The sequence below is a fragment of the Ooceraea biroi genome, chromosome 14 (genome assembly GCF_003672135.1).
Source record: "Ooceraea biroi isolate clonal line C1 chromosome 14, Obir_v5.4, whole genome shotgun sequence".
NCBI classification, from domain to species: Eukaryota; Metazoa; Arthropoda; class Insecta; order Hymenoptera; family Formicidae; genus Ooceraea; species Ooceraea biroi.
The window spans coordinates 5,778,380-5,802,610 of NC_039519.1; the positions used below are offsets into that span (position 1 = coordinate 5,778,380).

Below are 24,231 nucleotides of genomic sequence, written 5' to 3' on the forward strand. Positions count from 1 at the left end.
CTTTCATAATTTGGAAGAAGTGCGAAAATTCGTCGACGAATGGATCAACTGAAAAGAAGAGTCTTTTGTCTCGGATTGTTACTGGGGATGAAAAGTGGATCTATTTTGATAATCCGAAACGCAGAAAATCATGGGTGGATCCAGGCGAACCATCAACATCCACTCCGAGACGCAATATTCACGGTTCAAAAGTAATGCTCTGTATTTGGTGGGATAGTGTACTATGAGCTGTTAAATCCGCACGAGACTGTCACGGCTGATCGTTATCGACACCAATTGTACAAGTTGAAGCAAGCATTGGACCAAAAACGACCACCAATTGCGAGTAAACGACGGAAAGTGATTCTTCTTCGTGACAACGCTCGACCTCACGTTGCGTTATCAGTGAAACAAACACTATTAGAGCTCGAATGGGAAGTGTTACCGCACCCCGCGTATTCTTCGGACATTGCTCCATGCGATTATTATTTGTTCCGGTCGATGCAACACGCTTTAGAGGATACACACTTTCATAATTTGGAAGAAGTGCGAAAATTCGTCGACGAATGGATCAACTGAAAAGAAGAGTCTTTTGTCTCGGATTGTTACTGGGGATGAAAAGTGGATCTATTTTGATAATCCGAAACGCAGAAAATCATGGGTGGATCCAGGCGAACCATCAACATCCACTCCGAGACGCAATATTGACGGTTCAAAAGTAATGCTCTGTATTTGGTGGGATAGTGTACTATGAGCTGTTAAATCCGCACGAGACTGTCACGGCTGATCGTTATCGACACCAATTGTACAAGTTGAAGCAAGCATTGGACCAAAAACGACCACCAATTGCGAGTAAACGACGGAAAGTGATTCTTCTTCGTGACAACGCTCGACCTCACGTTGCGTTATTATTGAAACAAACACTATTAGAGCTCGAATGGGAAGTCTTACCGCACCCGCGTATTCTCCGGACATTGCTCCATGCGATTATTATTTGTTCCGGTCGATGCAACACGCTTTAGAGGATACACACTTTGATAATTTGGAAGAAGTGCGAAAATTCGTCGACGAATGGATCAACTGAAAAGAAGAGTCTTTTGTCTCGGATTGTTACTGGGGATGAAAAGTGGATCTATTTTGATAATCCGAAACGCAGAAAATCATGGGTGGATCCAGGCGAACCATCAACATCCACTCCGAGACGCAATATTCACGGTTCAAAAGTAATGCTCTGTATTTGGTGGGATAGTGTACTATGAGCTGTTAAATCCGCACGAGACTGTCACGGCTGATCGTTATCGACACCAATTGTACAAGTTGAAGTAAGCATTGGACCAAAAACGACCACCAATTGCGAGTAAACGACGGAAAGTGATTCTTCTTCGTGACAACGCTCGACCTCACGTTGCGTTATTATTGAAACAAACACTATTAGAGCTCGAATGGGAAGTCTTACCGCACCCGCATATTCTCCAGACATTGCTCCATGCGATTATTATTTGTTCCGGTCGATGCAACACGCTTTAGAGGATACACACTTTCATAATTTGGAAGAAGTGCGAAAATTCGTTGACGAATGGATCAACTGAAAAGAAGAGTGATTTTATCGCGGTGGAATCCATCTCTTGCCAGAAAGATGGGAAAAAGTTATAGAAAACGAAGGAAAATATTTGGATTAAGGTATTCATTCATTATCATATTTAAATACATGCGTTTTTGAGCAAAAAAACCCTCAAAACTAAATCACACCCCTAATACAAGCACGTAATATTACGTTTTTACAATTACCTTGACCACGGGAACCCTTGGCAATGGTGACACCGTCGGGGCAGCATCCGAATTGATAAGTGTAACACGGGCATCCCTCGAAATTGGGTCCGGTGGCAGGCGTGAACCGGTTCGGACAGCAACCGTGAGGAGTGTATTTACAGCCGCAGCCCTCGTTGTTCCGACCGCGTGCCGCTGTCGAATTATCCGGGCAACAGCCAAATCTCGTGTATTGGCAGCCGCAGCCGTAGAAGTTTGGTCCACGCGCTGGCAGGATGTTATCCGGGCAGCATTTGTACGGGGTCGCTAGGCAGCAGCCCTCGTTGTTCGGCCCGTGTGTCGGCGTCACTCCATCTTCGCAGCATCCATAAGCACTGTCGTGGCAAGGCATGCGGCAGCCGTAGTTGTCCGGTCCGAGAGCTGCAGACACAGAATCGTGAGCGTTGAAAATGAGATGCCCACGTAAATGTTGGATTGTAATATGTTCATCTCATTTGTTTAGCGTTTTCAATAATGAATATATTACAATCCAATATGTTAAAATGTGTCCAAAATCGATCGGTTGAATAGATACGGAGTTTTTCCGGTTCGGTCAATTATTGATGATGATTTTAATTTGGAAGAATTAATGAACGGCAATGTAATGTGCATACCTGCGGAAACCTCGTCGGGACAGCATCCAAAGTAAGACGCGGTGCAATTTTCGGTATTAATAACGCCGCAACCCGCGAAGTTCGTGCCGTTCGCAATGGTAACGCCGTCAGGGCAGCAGCCGTACGTGGTGTTCGCGCAGTCTTCGTGTGAAATTGGTTGCGTCGTTGTTTCGTACTCTGACGTTACGGAAGTGGCTTCTTCCTCGCAACCTTAGTATATCGCGTGTAACGGTTAATAAAAGTAAGCATAATAAAAATATTTGGTACTTATTTAGATTAACGGAGCAACCTCGAATGACCTTGACCTTGACATATGTTGTCACGGTCACCCTCCTGAGTGACCTTCAAAAGGTTTTAGCCGTCGTTCATTGTTTATTAAAAAGTTATTAACAAAAGAAGTTTCGAAAATATAGTAGTTATTTTGAATATTGAAAGACATAAACGACGAATATGAACGAAGGAAGGAAAGTGATTTAACCTAACCTAATCTAATCTAACCTGGTTAGGTTATATTTTCCGAAACTGGAGCCCCAGACACATATACGCTCGTTTTTCAGGCCGCTTCGCGGGAGGGCGGGCGGAAGGGGCTTCGCCCCTCCCCCCCCCCGCCAGAATCTGTGCCGTGTACCAGGTGATCAAACTCTGTACGGTGAAATCTGTAACACCGGCTCCGGCGAGGGGAGGGGCAAAGCCCCTCCCCCCTGCCCTCCCGCGAAGCGGGCTGAAAACGAGAGTATGTGTCCGGGGCTCCAGTTTCGGAAAATATAACCTAACCCAAACCTATTTCTGATTTAAAGGTAAAATTCCATCAAATATACTCTTTCATAAACGTATATGATATCGTAAAATTATGCTCTATTCATTAAACCTTTTTGTTAATAACTTTTTAACAAACAACGAGCGACGGGTGAAACCTAGTGCGGGTTATTCGGGAAGGTGACTTTTGTAATATATGTCAAACTCAAGTACTTGCTTCGCGTGGACAGTTGAAAATTCGTGCAAAATCATTAAACTTCTTTTGTTAATAACTTTTTAATAAACAATGAGCGACGGCTAAAATCTTTTGAAGGTCACTCAGGAGGGTGACCTCTATAATATATGTCAAGGTCAAGGTCATCCGAGGTTGCTCCGTTAAACTAAATAGTTACCAAATATTTTATAGCGCGCATATAAATATGAAACAAATACCTTCGCCATCGGGACCAGGAGCGATTTTAATACCGTCTGGACAGCAACCGAATTCGGTAACATTACAACATCCCAGATAATTCTTTCCGCTAGCCGTAGTCTCATTGTCAGGGCAGCATCCGAATCTATAAATTAAATTACAAGCAATTAATTATATTCCATAAAAACATCGTTTAATGAATTTAATTCACAGAAATACGAAAACTGACTCGGTGTCGACGCATGGTTTCTTGCATCCCTCGTAATCATTGCCTTGCGCTGTAGTGACACCGTCGGGACAGCAGCCGAAGAGCGACTCGTTACAGTGAGAGTCGGGACAACCCTTGTTCTTCTTTCCAGTGGCCGGTGACACACCGTCAGGGCAGCATCCGTAGCGCGTCTCGTTGCACGTTTGCGGCGTTGGGCACCCTTGACCGAACGGTCCCTGAGCGGCAGTGATGCCGTCGTAGCAGCATCCAAATGGCGTCTTTTTGCAGCTTTTCCTCGGTTTGCATTGTCGCTTCTGCGTTGTCAGCTCCGGGAAACTGGTCGTCCAGATCTCCGAGACTGTAAATGTATCGATATTAGTAAACCGAAAACTCTTCACGCATCAAAACAAGTAATTCTAATATTTTAACACTTGTACTGCTCAGCTGAAGCAAGTATTAAGCTGATCGCTTACTGTGAGTCTTTTCTGTGAGATCGGTTTCTCCGCTGACAGTAGAAGATGTAACTTCCGTCACGGTAGTCTCGCCGGACACCGTCGTCTCTTCGAGGGAAGACGTCGTGGCGGACGATTCGGTCGTTTCGCCCGACAGAGTTGTTGCACCCGACTCGGTGGTTTCTCCGGATTCCGTAGAGACTGCCAGGGTAGTTTCGCCGGATTCGGTCGTCTGTCCTGACTCGGTAGTTTCCCCGAATTCAGTTGTCGCACCCGATTCCGTCATTTTGACCGATTCAGTGGTCAATCCGGACTCAGTTGTCTCTTCTGATTCTGTGGTCCGACCCGTTTCGGTTGTCTCAGATATTTCACTGCTGCTGATTTCAGTCTCACTCGTTGAGCTCGTTTCTGTGCTAATAATTAGTGTACTTTCGTTCGAGTCATCGACGATAATTTTTTCCTCCGAACCAGTTTCGGCATTGGGTTCGAGTACTTCCAAATTGGTCATCTGCGAGACCATTGTGGTCGACATCACCATAGTTGTCTCTGTAAAACATCATATCATGTCATAAGTCTTCAGATAATAATAATAATAAAAATGTGTAATATTTATGAATATGATAAAAATATTAAAATAGCGTTAGAAAAAATACTTGTGCGATTTCTCACCGGACGTATCGCTAGATTCAGTGGTTTCATCGCTTCCAGTCGTCTCTGTTGTTTCCGTAACTGTGGTCTCCGTCTCCGAAGAAGATGTACTCGGCGGAGATTCCGTGGATTCAGTTGTCCCCGTGGATTCTGTGGGATCGGTAGTCTGAGTCTCCGTCGTATCTGTTGTCACCGTGTTGGTGGTATCCGTAGTCTCCGTTTCGGTAGATTCCGTCGATACGGACATGGAAGACATTGTCGTTTCCGCAGAACCGGTAGTAACGTCGTCAGTCGTTTCGGTCGGATCGGTCGTCTCGTCGCTTGGATCCGTCGTCATGTCGCTCGATCGAGTCGTAGCGTCGCTGGATCCGGTTGTCGTCGATATCGAATTTTTACTGGCAGTTGATTCGGTGGTTTCGCTGGCAGCGGTATCGGAAGAATCCGTCGACTGTTTTGTCGTTTCTGATTCAGTACCTAAACAGATAGCAGATGCATGAGGCAACAGCGTTGATGTTTGCGAGGCGCCCTGAGTAACATAGATAAATGCATCTTAAGGGGGGAGCCTGCTTTAGAACGTTGAAAATAAGGTATAATTTTACGAATTGTTTTGGAGAAACTATACAGCGGATCATTATAAAACTTTGATGCATTTATTAGTACATGTTTAAAGATAAAAAAATTATTTTTTGATTTGAATATATCGCCTGTAGAGGTCGTCCTGGAGGCATCTTAGTGCAGCCGGCATTGTAAATTGTGAGCATTCTCCTGCCTCCAAATTTCATCCAAACTGAAAAATTGAAATATTTTCTCGTTATTTATGAATTCCCATCGTCGATGAACCTTTAATATTCATAAAAACATTAAGTTAAACAATTATTTTTGCATGAAAAAGTTCAACAACTTTGTCTAAAAATCGTACTTTTGTGTTCTAAGCTCCACTATTTTGGCACTTCTCAACTTTTTTCTCCTCTCTTTGGTTCATCGACGATGGGAATTCATAAATAACGAGAACATATTTCAATTTTTCAGTTTGGACGAAATTTGGAGGCAGGAGAATGCTCACCAATTTGCAATGCCGGCGACGCGGCTGCACTAAGATTTCTCCAGGACGACCTCTGCAAGCGATATATTCAAATCAAAAAATAATTTTTTTTATTTGAATATGTCGCCTGTAGAGGTCGTCCTGGAGGCATCTTAGTGCAGCCGGCGTTGTAAATTGGTGAGCATTCTCCTGCCTCCAAATTTCATCCAAACTGAAAAATTGAAATATTTTCTCGTTATTTATGAATTCCCATCGTCGATGAACCTTTAATATTCATAAAAACATTAAGTTAAACAATTATTTTTGCATGAAAAAGTTCAAAAACTTTGCCTAAAAATCGTACTTTTGTGTTCTAAGCTCCACCATTTTGGCACTTTTCAACTTTTTTTTCCTCTCTTTGGTTCATCGACGATGGGAATTCATAAATAACGAGAACATATTTTAATTTTTCAGTTTGGACGAAATTTGGAGGCAGGAGAATGCTCACCAATTTGCAATGCCGGCGACGCGGCTGCACTAAGATTTCTCCAGGACGACCTCTACAAGCGATATATTCAAATCAAAAATAATTTTTTTTATCTTCAAACATGTACTAATAAATGCATAAAACTTTGATGCATTTATTAGTACATGTTTAAAGATAAAAAAATTATTTTTTGATTTGAATATATCGCCTGTAGAGGTCGTCCTGGAGGCATCTTAGTGCAGCCGGCATTGTAAATTGGTGAGCATTCTCCTGCCTCCAAATTTCATCCAAACTGAAAAATTGAAATATTTTCTCGTTATTTATGAATTCCCATCGTCGATGAACCTTTAATATTCATAAAAACATTAAGTTAAACAATTATTTTTACATGAAAAAGTTCAAAAACTTTGCCTAAAAATCGTACTTTTGTGTTCTAAGCTCCACCATTGTGGCACTTTTCAACTTTTTTCTCCTCTCTTTGGTTCATCGACGATGGGAATTCATAAATAACGAGAACATATTTCAATTTTTCAGTTTGGACGAAATTTGGAGGCAGGAGAATGCTCACCAATTTGCAATGCCGGCGACGCGGCTGCACTAAGATTTCTCCAGGACGACCTCTACAAGCGATATATTCAAATCAAAAATAATTTTTTTTATCTTCAAACATGTACTAATAAATGCATAAAACTTTGATGCATTTATTAGTACATGTTTAAAGACAAAAAAATTATTTTTTGATTTGAATATATCGCCTGTAGAGGTCGTCCTGGAGGCATATTAGTGCAGCCGGCATTGTAAATTGGTGAGCATTCTCCTGCCTCCAAATTTCATCCAAACTGAAAAATTGAAATATTTTCTCGTTATTTATGAATTCCCATCGTCGATGAACCTTTAATATTCATAAAAACATTAAGTTAAACAATTATTTTTGCATGAAAAAGTTCAAAAACTTTGCCTAAAAATCGTACTTTTGTGTTCTAAGCTCCACCATTTTGGCACTTTTCAACTTTTTTCTCCTCTCTTTGGTTCATCGACGATGGAAATTCATAAATAACGAGAACATATTTCAATTTTTCAGTTTGGACGAAATTTGGAGGCAGGAGAATGCTCACCAATTTGCAATGCCGGCGACGCGGCTGCACTAAGATTTCTCCAGGACGACCTCTACAAGCGATATATTCAAATCAAAAATAATTTTTTTATCTTCAAACATGTACTAATAAATGCATAAAACTTTGATGCATTTATTAGTACATGTTTAAAGACAAAAAAATTATTTTTTGATTTGAATATATCGCCTGTAGAGGTCGTCCTGGAGGCATCTTAGTGCAGCCGGCGTTGTAAATTGGTGAGCATTCTCCTGCCTCCAAATTTCATCCAAACTGAAAAATTGAAATATTTTCTCGTTATTTATGAATTCCCATCGTCGATGAACCTTTAATATTCATAAAAACATTAAGTTAAACAATTATTTTTGCATGAAAAAGTTCAAAAACTTTGCCTAAAAATCGTACTTTTGTGTTCTAAGCTCCACCATTTTGGCACTTTTCAACTTTTTTTTCCTCTCTTTGGTTCATCGACGATGGGAATTCATAAATAACGAGAACATATTTTAATTTTTCAGTTTGGACGAAATTTGGAGGCAGGAGAATGCTCACCAATTTGCAATGCCGGCGACGCGGCTGCACTAAGATTTCTCCAGGACGACCTCTACAAGCGATATATTCAAATCAAAAATAATTTTTTTTATCTTCAAACATGTACTAATAAATGCATAAAACTTTGATGCATTTATTAGTACATGTTTAAAGATAAAAAAATTATTTTTTGATTTGAATATATCGCCTGTAGAGGTCGTCCTGGAGGCATCTTAGTGCAGCCGGCATTGTAAATTGGTGAGCATTCTCCTGCCTCCAAATTTCATCCAAACTGAAAAATTGAAATATTTTCTCGTTATTTATGAATTCCCATCGTCGATGAACCTTTAATATTCATAAAAACATTAAGTTAAACAATTATTTTTACATGAAAAAGTTCAAAAACTTTGCCTAAAAATCGTACTTTTGTGTTCTAAGCTCCACCATTGTGGCACTTTTCAACTTTTTTCTCCTCTCTTTGGTTCATCGACGATGGGAATTCATAAATAACGAGAACATATTTCAATTTTTCAGTTTGGACGAAATTTGGAGGCAGGAGAATGCTCACCAATTTGCAATGCCGGCGACGCGGCTGCACTAAGATTTCTCCAGGACGACCTCTACAAGCGATATATTCAAATCAAAAATAATTTTTTTTATCTTCAAACATGTACTAATAAATGCATAAAACTTTGATGCATTTATTAGTACATGTTTAAAGACAAAAAAATTATTTTTTGATTTGAATATATCGCCTGTAGAGGTCGTCCTGGAGGCATATTAGTGCAGCCGGCATTGTAAATTGGTGAGCATTCTCCTGCCTCCAAATTTCATCCAAACTGAAAAATTGAAATATTTTCTCGTTATTTATGAATTCCCATCGTCGATGAACCTTTAATATTCATAAAAACATTAAGTTAAACAATTATTTTTGCATGAAAAAGTTCAAAAACTTTGCCTAAAAATCGTACTTTTGTGTTCTAAGCTCCACCATTTTGGCACTTTTCAACTTTTTTCTCCTCTCTTTGGTTCATCGACGATGGAAATTCATAAATAACGAGAACATATTTCAATTTTTCAGTTTGGACGAAATTTGGAGGCAGGAGAATGCTCACCAATTTGCAATGCCGGCGACGCGGCTGCACTAAGATTTCTCCAGGACGACCTCTACAAGCGATATATTCAAATCAAAAATAATTTTTTTATCTTCAAACATGTACTAATAAATGCATAAAACTTTGATGCATTTATTAGTACATGTTTAAAGACAAAAAAATTATTTTTTGATTTGAATATATCGCCTGTAGAGGTCGTCCTGGAGGCATCTTAGTGCAGCCGGCGTTGTAAATTGGTGAGCATTCTCCTGCCTCCAAATTTCATCCAAACTGAAAAATTGAAATATTTTCTCGTTATTTATGAATTCCCATCGTCGATGAACCTTTAATATTCATAAAAACATTAAGTTAAACAATTATTTTTGCATGAAAAAGTTCAAAAACTTTGCCTAAAAATCGTACTTTTGTGTTCTAAGCTCCACCATTGTGGCACTTTTCAACTTTTTTCTTCTCTCTTTGGTTCATCGACGATGGGAATTCATAAATAACGAGAACATATTTCAATTTTTCAGTTTGGACGAAATTTGGAGGCAGGAGAATGCTCACCAATTTGCAATGCCGGCGACGCGGCTGCACTAAGATTTCTCCAGGACGACCTCTACAAGCGATATATTCAAATCAAAAATAATTTTTTTATCTTTAAACATGTACTAATAAATGCATAAAACTTTGATGCATTTATTAGTACATGTTTAAAGACAAAAAAATTATTTTTTGATTTGAATATATCGCCTGTAGAGGTCGTCCTGGAGGCATCTTAGTGCAGCCGGCATTGTAAATTGGTGAGCATTCTCCTGCCTCCAAATTTCATCCAAACTGAAAAATTGAAATATTTTCTCGTTATTTATGAATTCCCATCGTCGATGAACCTTTAATATTCATAAAAACATTAAGTTAAACAATTATTTTTGCATGAAAAAGTTCAAAAACTTTGCCTAAAAATCGTACTTTTGTGTTCTAAGCTCCACCATTTTGGCACTTTTCAACTTTTTTCTCCTCTCTTTGGTTCATCGACGATGGAAATTCATAAATAACGAGAACATATTTCAATTTTTCAGTTTGGACGAAATTTGGAGGCAGGAGAATGCTCACCAATTTGCAATGCCGGCGACGCGGCTGCACTAAGATTTCTCCAGGACGACCTCTACAAGCGATATATTCAAATCAAAAATAATTTTTTTATCTTTAAACATGTACTAATAAATGCATCAAAGTTTTATAATGATCCGCTGTATAGTTTCTCCAAAAACAATTCGTAAAATATACCTTATTTTCAGCGTTCTAAAGCAGGCTCCCCCCTTAAATCTTATAAATATTTTCTAGAATATTATATCGTTTTAATAATGATTCTCTTGAAAGTCGCAACAAATATATGAGAACGTACTGCCGGATTCCGTGGTCGCTTCCGTGGATGCACTCGCACCGGATCCTTCCTCGGGACTTGTGCTAAATTCTTCGTCGATGGTAGTCCCCGATCCTTCAATCGTCATGTCGGTCTCTTCGGTGATATCCGAGGACTCAGTCACCTCTGTGCCGAACTCTGTCGTACCGCTTTTGCCTTCCGTTGTAACTCCGCTAAACGGACTCGCACTCTCTTCGACGGTTGTGGAGTGGGCATCACTGGTACCGCCAGTGAAGAAGCCAGTATTGAATAGGGTAAAATCTTCATCGCCGCTGCCCTCACCGCTACCCAGATCAGTAGGCGATATGTCGCCTCTCGTCGAATCGCTGAACATCATGTCATAAATGTCACTGAACGGCGACGTCAAAGGCGTTGCTTCCGTTTGTTCTACTAGTTTGCCTATTGTCGGTTCCTGAAACGAGAAAAGATGTTCTGATACTGCAATCATTACGCTTATCCGTCCGCAATCTTGGACAAGGACGCGAAATAGAAGGAAAATCGCGTTACCGGATCGTTTCACACGTAAAGTAGAATCGATTCGATTCGAGTTCGAGATGGGTCTTTGAAAAGGCGGAACAACATGAAACGAAGTTACGAAGTAACTCAATCGCGTCTGATATTTGATTAGGCGCGACACGACCCAGTTTCACTTACCCCTGCAGCAACGGCGCCTTCTTCCTCCTCTTCCTCTTCCTCCTCGCATTCTTCTTCCTCTCCTGGTACTGTTGTATCTGTCGGTTCTTCAGCCGCCGGTGTCTGGCCTAAAAATGTGTCATATGAAACAACAAATTTACATATTAAATAATAATTTGATAAATTCATATAAACCATATTTAAAAAATATATAGAGGAGAATCCCCTATTATGGGATATGCTCCTAATATGAGATAATGGGGCTAAACTAGTGAGCACCATTTGTTAGTTCCACCATGAACTTATTACTCTTGGTGTAAAATGTATTTAGTGAAAAATTCATTGTTCGTTATTGCATTTAGCCTTTGCAAGAAAAGATTTGTGAAATTGTGAACATGTCAAAGGAACTTGAGGTAAGTCTTTAAACCTTGTTTATTACATAATAAGGAAATGGTTTGCAATAAATTCAATATGCAATGATAGAGTAGAATCATAGTAACAGGAAAATACGCGATTTGTTGAATTGCTTAATTGTAGAGGTTAGATTTCATGATCGCGGAACCGCTAGGCGCGTGGCTCGTATAATGAGATATTCAGGGTACTCTTAATATGAGATAATTATTGCTCGAATATGAAGATTATGTAGTGTAATAAAAAGAAAGAAAATACTACTTAAGGTTAAAGAAAAGTTAATACGAATTTATATTACGAAGTTTTGTGTATTTAATTTTTATAGAATCTGACTATGGAGGTTAGAGAAACGAGGAAGCGTCGACAGTGGAATCGTGAAGATTTGGCGAAGGCTGTGGCAGCAGTATTTTTATAAAACTATCTAATAAAGATTTTAATTGCAATACTGATGTATTTTGCACTTTTAACACCGATTTCTCGAAGTATCTTATATTAGGAGCACACTTTCTCGATCCTGCGTAAAGCTCTTTTTTCAAAATTTGTTTAATTTTCGGAAAAAATAATATTTAAATTAGATTTTTCATTTTACCAACCTAAAGCTTATTAAATTCTCTTCAAGATAACGTATTACATTTTTAAATTCTGCCTATAGATTTCCTTACATTCGGCAAAATCGATATGGTATCTCATAATCGGGGACTTTCCTCTATATGTATGTGTAAAACAATTTTTATAAAATAGTAGTAAAAAATGTCACTCGCACTTTTTATTCCTTATCGACTAAACTCCGAAAGCGCATAAGAAACTTAATTTTCTTTGCTATAAAGAGTAAATGATGTTATTTTCACGGTAGGTGGTTCGTTGCTGCCTAAAATGCGATAGATACTGAGGCATTTGAGTTTAATATCACGAACCTCATTATTTTCACGCCTGCTGTTCTAGACATATTCAATATTTTATGCACGCGGCCTACAATAAAGAGGAGTTGACATCACAATATGTAGCCTGCTACATTGAAGCAAATGTTAATCTGTCTATTGTTACCTTTAATGATAAAAGTAAAATAACGCCAAAAAATAAATAAATTTTAAAAAGTTTATCTAATTCATCACATTTAAAAATCTTTATAGATGAGTGTTAAATAGAAATCTTTTACCCCAAATTATTACATTAAAAGTTATTTTTCTATCTAAAATTCAGTCTTATTGCAAATATTTTAGTGTGGTATTAAAATACTTTGCTTATAGATACTTGATCGTTATTAAACTCTGCTAAACTTTACCTTCTTCGCAAGGTTCATCATTACATTTTTCGGTGGAGAACATGATGGTATCGGCGTCACACTGGCTTACAGATACCGTCTTGTTATCCTTCATGCAAATCACCTTACGGGTCATGTCGCCGCCGTCGCATGGCTGCGAACACTGTAACACGTTGTGACGTGATTGACAACGTCGTTAATTGCACTTTAAGGAGATTTCGTTAATAAACACAGTGATTACAAAAGGATAAGCTCTATGTTAAATCTTAAACTCCATGGAGAACATAAAAGCGGATTAAGATAACTGTCATAGAAATTAGTTTAAATAAACGTGGTCGTAACACGAAACAAAATGCCAACGTCAATTTATTATATCTAAAAAAGCAAACCTTGCTCCAAGGTCCTGCGAACCATTCGCCTTTGCACTCTTCCTTAGCGGTGCAGTTTTGACTATCTTCGAACTTCTTTTCAGGATCGCAGTTATCGTCCGTAACTTTCTTCACAGTATCATCGCTGAAAGTACCGCAGAATACCTTGCGCGTCTGGACGCCAGACCCGCATATTGCTGAACACTGCAAAATTATTATTAACAGTAATGAGAATAATATAAGTAAGACGAAAATGTTTAATTTCAATGAGAGATTAAGCTAACATTATATTCAATCTATTTGAAGACGAAGATACCCAGATAGCCAAGTCTGCCGAAAGCAGATGGTGCTAACTATCTGCTATCAACTATTGCCAGCCAAAAGACAACAAATTTGTACAGAAGTTGTTGTTAACGATTAATTCGACAAATTGGTGCCAGAAATGTAACAGAGCTTGCTCACAAAATCTAAGAACAGATTGGCGGCAGAAACCGAGCAGAATCTGCAAACATGGCTTGAAGTCGGATTGTCGACAGAAACCGAGCAAGATTTGCGCACGCGGAATCTAACGGCAGATTGGCAGCAGAAACCGAGCAAGATCTGCGCGCGCGGAATCTAACGGCAGATTGGCAGCAGAAACCGAACGGGATCTGCAGCTTTTGACAGTATTCAAATTTACACGGCTATGAATGTGTTTTCACTCCGCACCGCTACGCGGTGCACACGTCGAGTTCTTACTCGACGTTAAGATTTAGCCTAACAGTTATATAAGTTAATATACGGCCTTGGCATGATAATATTAATTTTTCCGAAAATTTGTGCACTTGCGGCACAGCGGCTCCCATGGACAACGTCCATGTAGTTCACGCACGCCACGAGCAATCTGAAGTTCGAAAGCAAAATTCGGACTTCGGATTAGAATAAATTAACAATAAGAGAGAGATTATGCAACGAACTGTCAGAAAGACACATCAAGCCAAATGTACTTTAATTTAACAAACAAACAAATGCGTTCTTTTAACAATTTACAGTGTGTTAAAAGTAAACACATGCTTTAATATATCGTGAATATGAATGGCCAAAAGCTGCAGATTCTGTTCGGTTTCTGCCGTCAATCTGCCGTCAATCTGCCGTCAAATGTTAACAGATCCTGCTCGGTTTCTGCCGCCAATCTGCCGTCAGAGTCCGTTAGCAGGCTCTGCTGGCAGATCACTATCCTAACGCGGACATAACGGATGCCAATCTGCTATCAACTTCTGCAGTAATCTGTTGCCAATCTGCTGGCAGATTGCACACATTTTGCTTACTGGGTATGTTTCAAAATAAAGAATAAATGAGATTATCAATTTGCTCACCTCGCTCCATTGCGAAGCAAACCACTGGAAGTCGCAATCCTTGGATTTCTCACATTCCCTTTCCATCTGTGGCTTCTTACCCGCATCGCACATGTCTTCCAGATAAACCGTACCATCCTGCGTAGCACACTGCGCTGTTCTTGTTTCTTTCGTGAGATCGCATTTCTCCTCGCACTATCAAGAAAATATTCACAAATTATATCCGTTCACGTAAACCTGCACTTAAGTTATGCCAGAGTTCGATAATGTTTTATTTAACAAACAATTATTAAACTCACTCCGCTCCATTCCGAAGTGATCCAATCGAGACCGGCGCAAGGTCTCAGTTCGCAATCTTTCTCGCGTTCTGGCGCCGCTGTTTCGCATGCCCCATCCTCCAGCACTTGGATCTTGCCGTCAACTTTCCTGTAGCACGTAACTACTCTGGTTTGCTTACCGGGTCCACATATATGATCGCACTAGAAGAAGCATTTATTTCTCACAATGTATGCATTTAAGAATAATAAAAATAATAAAATAAAAATAATGAGAAACGAAGAGCAAGGATTTTTGGAGAAATGCAAATCGCGTCAAAATCGGTAGTTGATTCGATATTAAATTAAATAAATTCGATTTTACGTAGGAGGCACAAGTCGAGTAGCTAATGGTACGTAAACGAGAAGGGGAGGCGGCAACCGTAAAACCGTGATGTCGCCATGGGTGGTAACGTAGTAACTCACAGGCTTCCACGGTCCCTCATGCCACTGTGGGCAATCCACGTCTCTGTTGCATTCCTGCTTGGTGGACCCTTTCGGCCCCACCTTCTCCAGGCATTGAGAATCATCCACCACGGAAGCGACTCCACCCGAGACGACCTGTTCGCATTTGATCTCCCTGGTCTGCTCGCCCTCCTCCCCACACTGTTTTGTGCAAGGAGACCATGGGCCCTCCACCCACGTAGACGGACATGCTTCCTCGCTGCAGCCTTGCGTATCAGCTGGTTCCAGCTGCGGATCGCACAAGCCTTCATCCACCGGCTGATTGTCGCGCCTCCGCACGCAAGCCACCCGTCTTGATTGGTAGCCTTAAAAGATAAACGAAGCGTAAAATGAAGTTGACTTCTCGTGACTTCCAAGTGTGTGACTGTTACTTGAAAAGAAACAACTGAAGGATGCTCCTTTGTGGATAATAAATGATTAATCTCTATTTAATTTTTAATTATAATTTATCGATGATTTCTAGAATTTTTGCCGCAGTCCTTTATGATGAAATGTGCAATAGTTTGTTAATTATACTAATTTCAAATGTGTAAAATTTTACAACATTGTCAGTACGCAAATTAAAGTAGGAGAGATTCATTAATAAACTGAGAAACATTTTTCTTAACACTGTTATTGTAGATTATAACGCGTTAAATTCTTTTAACGTCTTATAATCTACGTTCTCTTTGCTTTTAATTATTTGAGCGCAACAGGTAAAACAATCTTCGCCATGAGTAAAAGAACATCAGAACCTGAGAATTCATAGTTTAATCATAGTAAAATTGTATTAAGGCGATAATAATCCTATATAATACCTCCACCGCAACTGGCGCTGCAACTGGAGAATTCGTCGGTTACCCACGTGTAGCTGTCCGGATCCGTGCGCGATGAGAATTTTTTTGGTATGCTGTACTCATAATGCACACCCACGTTACGATCTTGGTACAGCAACTGCAAAGGAAAAACTCCTCGTTAACACTGCCTCGTTGTCTATACATATATAGGCGACGCGTAAATTTTCCCATGGACTTCCATTTATGGGTAATAGTGCAAATAAGATAGAAATAATTTTATTAATTATATTTATAAAGATATTAAATTAGAATAAAATAAAATATTATCTGTATAATATATATATGTCAATGTAAAAACCAAATTAATATTATTCACGGTGTTAGCTGGGCAATAAGTGTTAATATCCCTCTCGCGCAAGTTGTTCCAACATTGGAAAACCGATCAGTACAAACCACAACGTAAATCGGCTCGTTTGTTGGTCCCAAAGCCGTGATGGTGTCAGGTGCCGCGAATCCTTGAGGATCTCTGGCGTAATGGAAGGTTGTGCCGGAGAAGCGCAGACTGCGGGGAAAATCTATTCTCCAGTTTCCGTTCAGATAGTAGTATCCCGTTGTGTTGCGTATGGCTAACAAACAATTTTCGGGAAGATTCAGAGTAAGTAACTGTGATATTAAAATTGATATAATTTGCTAGATCACATAAAATATTAATATAAATTTTTATTCCATTAGCACACACCGAGATAATTATTGGAGGGCCGCACTTCCCTTATTGCGATGTTCGTTGCGCCTTCGGGGATGAGCAAGATATCGATATAACCTGGTACAATTAAATACAGGTTTTTAATATGATTGCCAGATGCTCTTTTCCAAATTGATGTTTAAATTTATTTTTACATATTAATTTCATATTACAAATTTTAGATGATATCTAAAACATTTTGATTTCATGAAATACCGAGTCATTAATATATTCTTTAATCAAAATGAATATCGACGTAAATAAGTTTAGTTTCTCACTGTAAAATTGTTATAGATCAGATTTGCGTAATAACTATTAATCAACGAATATAACTTACCCACTTGGAGGTCGTCTGTGTTGAATAAGCCGGTAACGGTATTGCAATCTGAGCCGTCACCGCCGCATTCTCTACACGCGTCTTCTTTGGCATCGCTACCCAGCATCATATCGCATCCGACATGCTGACCAAAAAAATTTATCGCGTAACTCTATCGTAACGTGCTATACTCTATCCGCTTTTTCATCTCGTTTAACACGAAAGTCCATCTCTTCCATAAAAGTACTTGAAGATGTCAATTGAATATTTTATGCACAAAATACACTGATAAGTTTATAACAATCAATACACCAACTCACCATACATGTACCCTTCACACAGACATCGTTCTTTTCGGATTCGCAGGGCGTGCCGTCAACCACGGCAACTTTGTGCCTGTAGAAAAATCGCTCGCCGCGCGGCATGCAATTCAGTTCGCACTTATTCGGACTGCCGGTGTACGGAATCCAACTGTGGGAGAAATAAATAACATCGCGTGATTAATCCCTTCGAATCAATTCGGATATATACAGGGTGGCCCATTTTAATTTATACAGTCGATTTTTTAAAAAACTAAAAGAGATACGAAAAAATGTTTCAGACAGACATGTCACGATTTCGAGGGGGACATAAGATGATACCATTGGTTTGACCTTGAATAGTCGTTTGAAGGTCACGCGAAGATCACCTTCAATTTCTTAAACTGAAACCCCAACTTTTTATTGCAGATTCTTATTCTCCATCGAAAAGTAAGTAACTTTTGTCTGAAACATTTTTCCGAAAAATGTCATCTTATGTCCTTAAAATGATCTTCAAGATGAGTTTTGAGGACACTTTAAGGACATAAGATGACATTTTTCGGAAAAATGTTTCAGACAAAAGTTACTTACTTTTCGATGGAGAATAAGAATCTGCAATAAAAAGTTGGGGTTTCAATTTAAGAAATTGAAGGTGATCTTCGCGTGACCTTCAAACGACTATTCAAGGTCAAACCAATGGTATCATCTTATGTCCCCCTCGAAATCGTGACATGTCTGTCAGAAACATTTTTTCGTATCTCTTTTAGTTTTTTAAAAAATCGATTGTATAAATTAAAATGGGCCACCCTGTATATCCGAAAAGCAATATTTGAAATGTACTTAAAACTGCTAAAAAGACGAAAGCGTAATGAATATAATTTTTATTTTTTATGTACAAACTTTCTCAGAAAAAAGAATAAATGCGGAAATTACATTTTTCTACATATATTTATCTAATCTGTACCAGCAAATTCAAAAATTGTAACACACGCGTCCTGATTAAATTCTGATTTGAAACGGTTAAAAAGCCTGATAACAATCGCGATCGTCCAGTCATTTTGGAACCTTTGATAAGTGACGATGCACTGACAAAAGCATACGAATTGTGAGTAAGGCAAAGATCATCATTCCACACTAAGCCGGTAAATTACGTGTTTGTACCATCGTCAGTATTATTCGTAGCCCGTTTGTTTGATGGAAACTTTCGAGTCCCTTCCGACTATTCGAATCACGACGCACAAATGAAAAAGAGTGCCCATAAATATGATGTCTTCCATTAAAAGGCGATTCAAGCGGCCGCGGATTATAGGGCGTAGGGATCATTAGATGATGTCAAGCGCCACAAAAGATTCCGTCGTCGTCCCAGCGGAACGGCGATCGTAAATCACCGTCACGATGTAACGATAATCTTGTTTCACGAATTCGACGGAATTTCCAGTTGAGCGAGCATTGATAATCACAGTACCAGCTACGATACTCACTTGTAATACACTCCCTCGAAGGGTACGCTGTTGAATTCCGCGCACTGCTCCGCTCGGAAATCCTTCGGCTCGCCAGGGCATTCCTGAAAGTAGCACAAACGGCGATTTCCTAATTCTATGTCGCAAGATTGTCGTTTACAATTCACCGACGTGAATGAAAGATCAGCTAAATTATTCTTGGCAGTGAATGTGTTAATAGAGAATCGATAAATGAAAGGATTTATGCTCGTGAGTTCGTAACCACCTCGATTTAATTGCTGGAAAGGCGAGTCGTGTTACGGCGAATACATAAAATCCTCTCAGACGGGACGCGCGGATTTGAAGAAGCGAGCGCGATTTGTTCTCGAGAAATTGTATGATATTTCGCTTTCGCTGCAACAAGAAATTTTTGTTGCGCTTTACAACGAATATCGGTCAGCACAGCAATTTGAGATACGGAACAAATAAAGGTCGCATGGTTGCAATTTTGCAAGGAATAACGTCAGCTGCGGTTGGCTTTTGACGTGCACCGTGAGTTTGCCGTCGACGGAAATAAAGCTGCGTGGCGTATACAACAATTACTGACCTGCGAACTTGCTGTAACAAAAAGACCAGCGCGCTGCAAAATCGCACTGGAAAAGCTTCCAGGCCGCCGCGAAAATGAGTTGCACAGATTGTTTTTTCCATAGCTTCTGATTGCGCTTTTTTCGTTGTCGTTCTGTTGACCGCGAACTCAAACTATTATCCCGGCGAAGGGTGGGCGAGGAAATTTCCGTATGAAGAAACACGCTTAAGCACTTGAGCGTCCTGAGAAAAGCCTCTCGTCACGATGCAAAATGGAACCGAAGAAAGGCGTCGCTCAAGGGTAGAAGCATCCCTTGTCAAAACCTTGACGTAATGTTCCTATTATCTCGTTAGCGACGTTTCCTTCATTAGATCCATTTGGCTCATCGACACTAATCTCATCAGACGTCTAGCTTTCTCATCAGCATCAGCGTGGAGAAAGCAGGAAAGTAAGAAGTTTAAGATTGATCGATAATTTGTGGCGGGCAACACGCGAAATTACAACTATACGTCTCCAACGTCACAGTTTTGATGTTTATCAAGGGTTAAAGTTATTTCTGATTAATATTCACGATCTGCACTGCAAGCTTACCGGTAATTTCAGTGCCACTAGATAGGTGGAAGTACCACCAGCACGAGGAGGACCTACCTCAGACCTGGACCCGTTACTCCTGTTTGGGATTGTGAAATCAACGAGCGCGTGCTGTCCTGCTGTTTCGCGAATGGCCCGCAAAAATGAGATGGCCCGCAGATGGACGCGCCACGGAGGGGCAGACCCGAGGGGCAGGTAATGTCGATAAATCGAGTGGGACTCGAGCAAAAACGAAGAAAAGATACCCCGGCGGGACCGGTACCACGCACGAGGATACGGAGCAGGATTTATGACGGGAGATTTCTTTGCGGCGGAATAAAACGCCGGGAAAAGGGTGACGTAGGGCAGCGGGGTAGCCGACGTGCTACGTTCAGGAAAAAGTTACAGGTCGCTCGCTCGGATGACTCGAAAACGATGTCGCGGATGACGGATGTTGCCAATCGTACCAGCCGTGAAATTTATGGGGGATTATTTGGGGGCAGCGTTGCAGCGTCCGGGCGATTGACCTCGGATGGTCTTCACGGCTGCGCCTCGAGTGTCCGGGATTATTTAAATCTATTGCTCTTAGGAGAGCGTCCATGAGAACGGCAGATTACGTCGCATTCCGTGACCCTCCTCGGGATTGGGGTCGTTAACGGCATCCCTCGCTTTTCGCAGGCGACGTCTTCCGGAAGAAACGGAACCGTGCAAGGGATACTGTCAGTACGCGAGAAACAAATTGCTGTCAAAGGCATGTCGAAACGTTTGCCTTCTTATACATTTTATTAAAGATATAATAATCTTAATCTGAAGAATGGGTGGTTAATTGTCCTCATATGCAGTGATAAATTCCATACTCTCCAAAAATTTCAGTGTCGTATACAGGGTGAGGCACCTGAATATCTCGGCTGTTATTGGTGATAGAAAAAAATGTGTCAGACCAAACTTGCATGGTTTCGAGGGACACATAATTTGTTCTAAATAATTTTTTATTAGGTGGACGCGTAGAGGTCATATGAAAGTCAACTTCGTTTTTTTAAATGGTATATGTTTTTTTACGTACCATCTAGTAGAGTTTGAGTAGAGAGTTTGAAGATGCGCACATTGATCTACGGGTCAAAATCATTTCAAGGTCACTGAAGGCTAAAATTTCTAAGGGCTAGAACTTTTTCATTTCTGAGTTTACAGTATTTTTAATAGCAGAGAACTCTAGGCAATATAAAGTAAATTATTTTCCCTTGCAGTTGGCCTTCAGTGACCTTGAATGATTTTGAAGATGCGCAATGTGCGCATCTTCAAACGCTCTACTAATAGTACGTAAAAAAACATATCATACCATTTAAAAAAACGAAGTTGACCTTCATATGACCTCTACGCGTCCACCTAATAAAAAACTATTTAGAACAAATTATGTGTCCCTCGAAACCATGCAAGTTTGGTCTGACACATTTTTTTCTATCATCAATAACAGCCGAGATATCAGGTGGCCTGTTTTAGGTGTCTCACCCTGTATACTGAATTCAGATTTTCAATAATTTTCATGATATATTTTATACTAAATTACACATTGTATATACGAAGCATTTAATTATTATTAAATTAATAAGTTGTCTTTGTCTCTTCTCGGGTTGACGCATCGTATATCACTATTTCGTCGCAATCCTCTACTTCCCTTTTGAGAAGGGTGATTTATCCCAGAAAAGACAGCAGGGCGAAACCACGCGCAAATGGTCAAGGAAAAAGTACATGAGAAAGAAATTAACGAAATGCTGGCAGACGAGTGATATCAACATTTCATTTATCGCACATTTTCAGTTAAAAATATTGTTAATGAATAAAAAGCTTGTATGTTATATACATATATATACAAACTGTGTAAATATATTAATACTGAAAAAAATTTTAGTAAAAATGTTAAAGATATAATAATATTTGCATACATATAATAATAATTTTTAATAATGCATATATATAGTAATATTTTTCTGTATGCAGTTTAATTTAAATATTTCTCTCTGTTCTAGTAACTCCTTATGCTGCATTATGGCATATTTTCCATTTAATATTTTAATAATACATTCTATGATAAGGGAGTGTGCATACATAAATAATTATAACAAAAATAAATTAACTTAAAAGAAAATAAATAAAATATCGTTATCCGTAAAATTACAGAAAATTAGATTGCATGCTCCCATCACATCAGCATATAAAAACGATGCCAGATGTCAGAATTTGCAGCAGCATTCGGCTCGAATTAAGTACAAAGGTTCGCTATATTAAAGCAACGTTGACCACCCACGTGGCACAGCAGATAAAATCAAGTTCCTCGTTGGTATCGTCAGTCATCCTTAGCGAGTCACGAGTATCTTATTTCAGATTAAGAAAGGAAAAAGATTACCCGTGAATCGAAAGCGGTGACTTTCTAAACGCACGTAGGATTATCCGTATTTACGGAGAACCTTTGATTAAAGCTCAGTTTTAGTAAAGAAATTTAATCTCGTTTCCACATACCAGCCGTAATGCTTTTCTGATAGTTGTTTTGCATTCAGATGAGCAGTTTTGAATGGCCTATATCAGAAGCAACCATCGCCGTCCCAGGAAATAGATGCCAATGGCAGTTACTACGTCGTATAGCGGTACACCTTGCTATTCGTTTCAGTTAGCACCTAACACTAACGAAGTTAATGCTTCGCGAGTGCGATGCCGCATAATGGGCTTTCGTTCATAAATCTCCTGCGGCTCATCAGAAAGCCGCTGATGCACCATGCGTGTTTCAAATGCAGTTTCATTGCACGGCGATTATCATAGGGAATATTGAAATCAGTCGCATTAACGTTCATTTCCATTGTCATTGTATTGTACTTCCGCATTTTTATCGGCTTAACATAGATTTCAACTGTCTGTTGTGACAAAACTGAATAGATTAATATAACGCAAGCAAAAGAGAAAGGATTATGAAAAAATATCAATCACATGTCTTACATTCTCTAAACAATTTATAAATTTTGTTGTTAAAGAAATATCAAACATGTATTTGTAGTAGAAAGTTTGATATTTATAGAATTCATATTAATATGATATCATAAATATCACAGATTTCAAAGTTATAAGTATTTAGTAAATTATATTTGTATTTCATCTTCGCTGACAACCTGTCAAATTAACATCTCGAAATGCGAAACAATAAATTCTAGCCGTGTCAATCCTTTTGACATTTATATAATATTCCCTTAGTTTTCTCTTATAATTGCGTAACTGATGCATTGCATTTCTCGATGGATAATTTTTGTCGGATTAATTTTCTCTCTTGCTAAGTGCAATTAAATGATCGGACGAATTGATAGCAAAAAGTCTGCGAAGAAAAGTCTGATTACTATCGATTTGCGACTATTAATCATAATTTTTCTATAAACCGTAAAAGAGTGAGCCAATCCTGGAAACGTTATAAATTTTCGAGTATTTGAGAATGATATCACAATGGTGTAATTGCGTCCACTTAATCATAATTTTTCTATAAACCGTAAAAGAGTGAGTCAATCCTGGAAAGGTCGCTATGAATTTTCGAGTATTTGAGAATGACATCACAATGGTGTTGTGTCCTTTTGTATCACTTTTGTGCTTTAAAACTTAAATAAAGTGGAAAAAATCATACTTCAAGATCGATGCAACATACAATCGTCGTTCGAATTGCAATAAAAAACATTTTAACTTCCACTTTTAAAATAAACCGCTGCTATCTTTCAGCTAACACAATTGGGAAAATTATAATGGTTAGCGAAATGCTTCTGCTTTCGCCGGCGCGGCGAGGCGAGACGCAGTTGATCGCCATTAGATCGACACGGATACTCAGGAAAATTAAATTAAAGCCGAAGACTCGAAGAACCGATATGACACTTATTCACAAGAATTCGATAGATGCCCGTAGGTTCGAGTTCAAAAGTTTGACTTCATTCCATTTGCAAAACTTTTCGTTTAAAATTGTGAATAATAGATCATTGATGCTATTCGAACATAAAAGTAATTCTTTTTATTAAATTAAGTAAAATTCTTTTATCCTGAAAAATTGCGGTTCCAGCGTAAATTTTGCAAGGTATTCTAAGTTCGTTATTTGTATTACTCGTGACGCGAAGTAAAAGCGCAACCTACGTAACGATAAAGAGCAAACGTTCGCTTA

At 39.3% G+C, this 24,231-nt stretch overlaps 1 protein-coding gene across 4 annotated transcripts in view; it reads right to left on the bottom strand.

Annotated features, from left to right (window-relative positions):
* The window catches only part of LOC105282445 (papilin), a 152,885-nt gene that overhangs the window by 10,842 nt on the left and 117,812 nt on the right, over nt 1-24,231 (bottom strand). For all 4 annotated transcript variants that reach the window (XM_011344400.3, XM_011344397.3, XM_011344396.3 and 1 more), the window contains exons 5-23: nt 18,941-19,023; nt 17,481-17,631; nt 17,182-17,305; nt 16,842-16,922; nt 16,556-16,728; nt 16,124-16,259; nt 15,288-15,631; nt 14,847-15,026; nt 14,569-14,742; nt 13,235-13,417; nt 12,867-13,008; nt 11,195-11,301; nt 10,523-10,952; nt 4,897-5,349; nt 4,249-4,773; nt 3,797-4,133; nt 3,588-3,712; nt 2,400-2,609; nt 1,768-2,166 (exon numbers count right to left, since the gene is read on the bottom strand). In XM_011344400.3, coding sequence (XP_011342702.2) covers nt 1,768-2,166; nt 2,400-2,609; nt 3,588-3,712; nt 3,797-4,133; nt 4,249-4,773; nt 4,897-5,349; nt 10,523-10,952; nt 11,195-11,301; nt 12,867-13,008; nt 13,235-13,417; nt 14,569-14,742; nt 14,847-15,026; nt 15,288-15,631; nt 16,124-16,259; nt 16,556-16,728; nt 16,842-16,922; nt 17,182-17,305; nt 17,481-17,631; nt 18,941-19,023 — 4,357 coding nt within the window. The remainder of the gene's footprint in view (nt 1-1,767; nt 2,167-2,399; nt 2,610-3,587; nt 3,713-3,796; nt 4,134-4,248; nt 4,774-4,896; nt 5,350-10,522; nt 10,953-11,194; nt 11,302-12,866; nt 13,009-13,234; nt 13,418-14,568; nt 14,743-14,846; nt 15,027-15,287; nt 15,632-16,123; nt 16,260-16,555; nt 16,729-16,841; nt 16,923-17,181; nt 17,306-17,480; nt 17,632-18,940; nt 19,024-24,231) is intronic.